Genomic DNA, 3,006 nt, shown 5'->3' with positions numbered 1-3,006 from the left:
GAATGTGCAAGCAAAATCTTACTCTAAACATCAATAAAAATGTTTTCAAACACGCCAGTACAAATGCTTTTATTCACCTTTCATTAATTCAAGATTTCGAAAATCGTCAAGTCAATCACATCAAGTGAAAAGTTCATTCAACAAATGAATCATAATAAGATAAATAGCTCTTTACTATTTTGAAACAATAAGCACCTAGACAATATTGGTTTTTCATAAAATGTGTATTTTATAAATATGTCCTGTTTGCCAACCAATCAAATTTTATAAAATGCATTTGAGGGCGCTTTTTGTCAATAGTAAGTACTCATACATTAACAAACAGCGCGCCATAAACAATGGCATTTTTCAAAACCAGACGTTTTATGATTACGAAATAAGATGAACACAACGACTTATCATTTATTATAATGTATACACTACAAGTTTACTTAGCAATTAAAAAAATCTGGAAATAAACTATTTAAGATCTGGTAAAATTTAGACCACTTATGAAGATTGTATATATAAGAACTCATTGTAATCACTGAGTGATTTATTCGTTCACTGCTTTCAGCGGAAATAGCTATGTTCCGAAAATTTGCTGTTATTTTTTTAGTTGGGTGTTGTGCAACTCAGGTAATAAAATTATACTAACTTTATTTAATTCTATGAGTAATACTAAGATTTCCAAACTTTTCGCGTACAAAACAAGAAATCAATTTTTTTCAGTTTGCCTCTTCAAAGAAAACAGCACCCCTAGATCCGTTAATTGATGTAGCTAAGGAAGCACTCCAATTCGTAGCCAAGTTTATCGATTTTGCCTTTGAAGAATCCGAAGCCACTTTGCAGACCATTATTGGAAAGTTGGACTATCTCAGAGAAACTGCTTTAGCGATTGCTGCAAGACAAGTTCAACGAGAATCCGATCTCCTCTACAAGCTAATCGAAGCAGTGAAAAACCGATCAAGCAACGCCAATATCGATATCCTGAACTGTCTGGAAACAGTTGAAGTTGAAGCTGGAAATATCCAGGAAAGAGCCGTTAATTCATCCATGTCTTGCATAGACGCTTCAATTGCAGTAACTGGCGAAAATGTTTTAATAATTTTAGAAGAATTACGACAAATCAATGTGAATTTTACGGAACATGAAGCCAAAGTGGATAGCTGCAAAGGAAAATTGTTTCCTTTCGAATGCATCAAAAGCGTTGTAATAGATTTGGAACAAATTGCTCTATCGATTCCTGCCAAAATAAAAACGGACTCTAATAGAGCTGTAATGGACTTTTTAGCCTTGGGGTTCGAAATATTTCAATGTGGCCGCGATGCAACTGAAGCCATGGAGGAACAGAATGTACAGATTTTCAATGACTTCTCCACTTGCGTACAAAACAAGAACGAACCAGTAACATCGTCTACAGCAAGTACGGTTTAAGATTTCTTATTAGAGAATTATACAGTTTGTTTGGTAAATATAAATGTCAGTTTTAAACTTATTTTGTTGCTTTAATTATTTGCTCGTGTTGTTTGATCCTAAGATGATGAGATTTAATTTGAGATGGAACCTGAATTGTAAAAGTAAACTTTTTCAAATCAGAATTGGTAAAAAATATGGGAAAAAGCGAAAACAATAACCCGCAGTTATTAATAGAGTGCGAAACATTGATTCTAAGCAAACAACCTCATACTGTACATTATTGTTTTTTTAAAGATCTTAAGTAAATTTTAAGACCGGTTTCGGATTCATAATCTTCATCAATTAAGTAACTGAAGTCCATATTTGCAAATTTATGCAACAAAACCAAGATTAGAAGAAGCAGAACAAACCAAAAAACAGTGCATTTGCATTTCAATTGCAAAGTTGAAGAAAAGTAGCAGCTTCAATCAAATGGAGCATTTTCTGATCAAATAGTCAATCAAATTTCCTTTAGTATCTTGTTAAGCAATGAAGAGTCAGGCAGATAATTTTAATAAAATTATGAATGCCTAAAATATTGAAGATCGAAGACGAATTAAAGCTAAATATTCGCACACCGTATAAAACATTGCAAATATAGTTAATATGGCATTCGGTAGGTACCACAGGCCAGGTCCGCCACTGAAATTAATTTGATTAACAGATACTGCATGATAGTACAGGTGCTACAAGACGCTGAGGGCAAGGCTGAATCGTCTGAAAATAAGAATGAGAGCCATGAAGAGATTACCCTTTTTCGCAGAGACGAACTTGAGCTATTTTAGAGATTTAGAAAAGATGCCAAGATTGAGACAAACGAAGAAATATTCATGTTAACCTTCAAGCTATTCAAAATAATATCAATATTATGATGTATTAAGTGGTCACATTCAAAGTGACTCTATGTAGAAGCAATATCAAGCAGTTTATCAGTTTATGAGTTGAAATAGTTGACAAGAAAAGATTTTAAAAAAGATTTTAAAAGATGTTAGGAACTACTTCAATCCCATTTAAGTAATTTTGTTAATATAAAATTAAAAAACTTTGTCACATAATCAGATGAATTATGCGTTAAATATTCAAAGGGCTTCTCTGGTAAATTTTGTTCAAACATTTACACATTTCTTTCGACCATTGCTGAAATAGCAAATAAATCTAAATCATGATTTTTCGATTGAACAACTCGTCCAATTTAATTTGATTCTATCGCTGAAAAAATGTTCACTTTTACACCAACTGATGGCACAAAATCAAATTATCTATTATACGGTGCTGAATGGACAATTTTTTTCCCAGTTTGCCTGTAGCTAGTCGAAACTAGCAGGATTTGCAATTTGCGCGCCCATTTAAACTACCAAAATTCATACAACAGGTACAAATACGACTCTGTTCGTTACTAAACTGCGGTTCATCGACTCAAAACTCGCTTCAGGGTTATTCGCCAATTATGTGAATCTTTTACTTTGACCCAAAGATGCTCTCTCTGCCCAATCGTTTATTAACTTACAATATTGCTCGCGCCGAAAGGTTTCTACCGCAGGCCGACCCCCATTTTAATTTAAAACAACT

General features: G+C 33.3%; 1 protein-coding gene across 1 annotated transcript; it reads left to right on the top strand.

The window, feature by feature from the left end:
• The first annotated feature begins 484 nt into the window (after positions 1–484).
• LOC109532720 lies at positions 485–1,477 on the top strand. Its single transcript, XM_019897726.2, has 2 exons — positions 485–618; positions 712–1,477. The coding sequence occupies exons 1-2, from the start codon at positions 568–570 to the stop codon at positions 1,414–1,416; spliced, it is 756 nt and encodes a 251-aa protein (XP_019753285.2). The 5' UTR covers positions 485–567; the 3' UTR covers positions 1,417–1,477.
• Positions 1,478–3,006: the final 1,529 nt, after the last annotated feature.

Source organism: Dendroctonus ponderosae, unplaced genomic scaffold (assembly GCF_020466585.1).
Source record: "Dendroctonus ponderosae isolate FM_Combo_2020 unplaced genomic scaffold, Dpon_F_20191213v2 Dpon_F_20191213_6, whole genome shotgun sequence".
NCBI classification, from domain to species: Eukaryota; Metazoa; Arthropoda; class Insecta; order Coleoptera; family Curculionidae; genus Dendroctonus; species Dendroctonus ponderosae.
The sequence above is the reverse complement of the archived record's forward strand: the minus strand, read 5'-3'. Positions and strand labels throughout refer to the sequence as shown.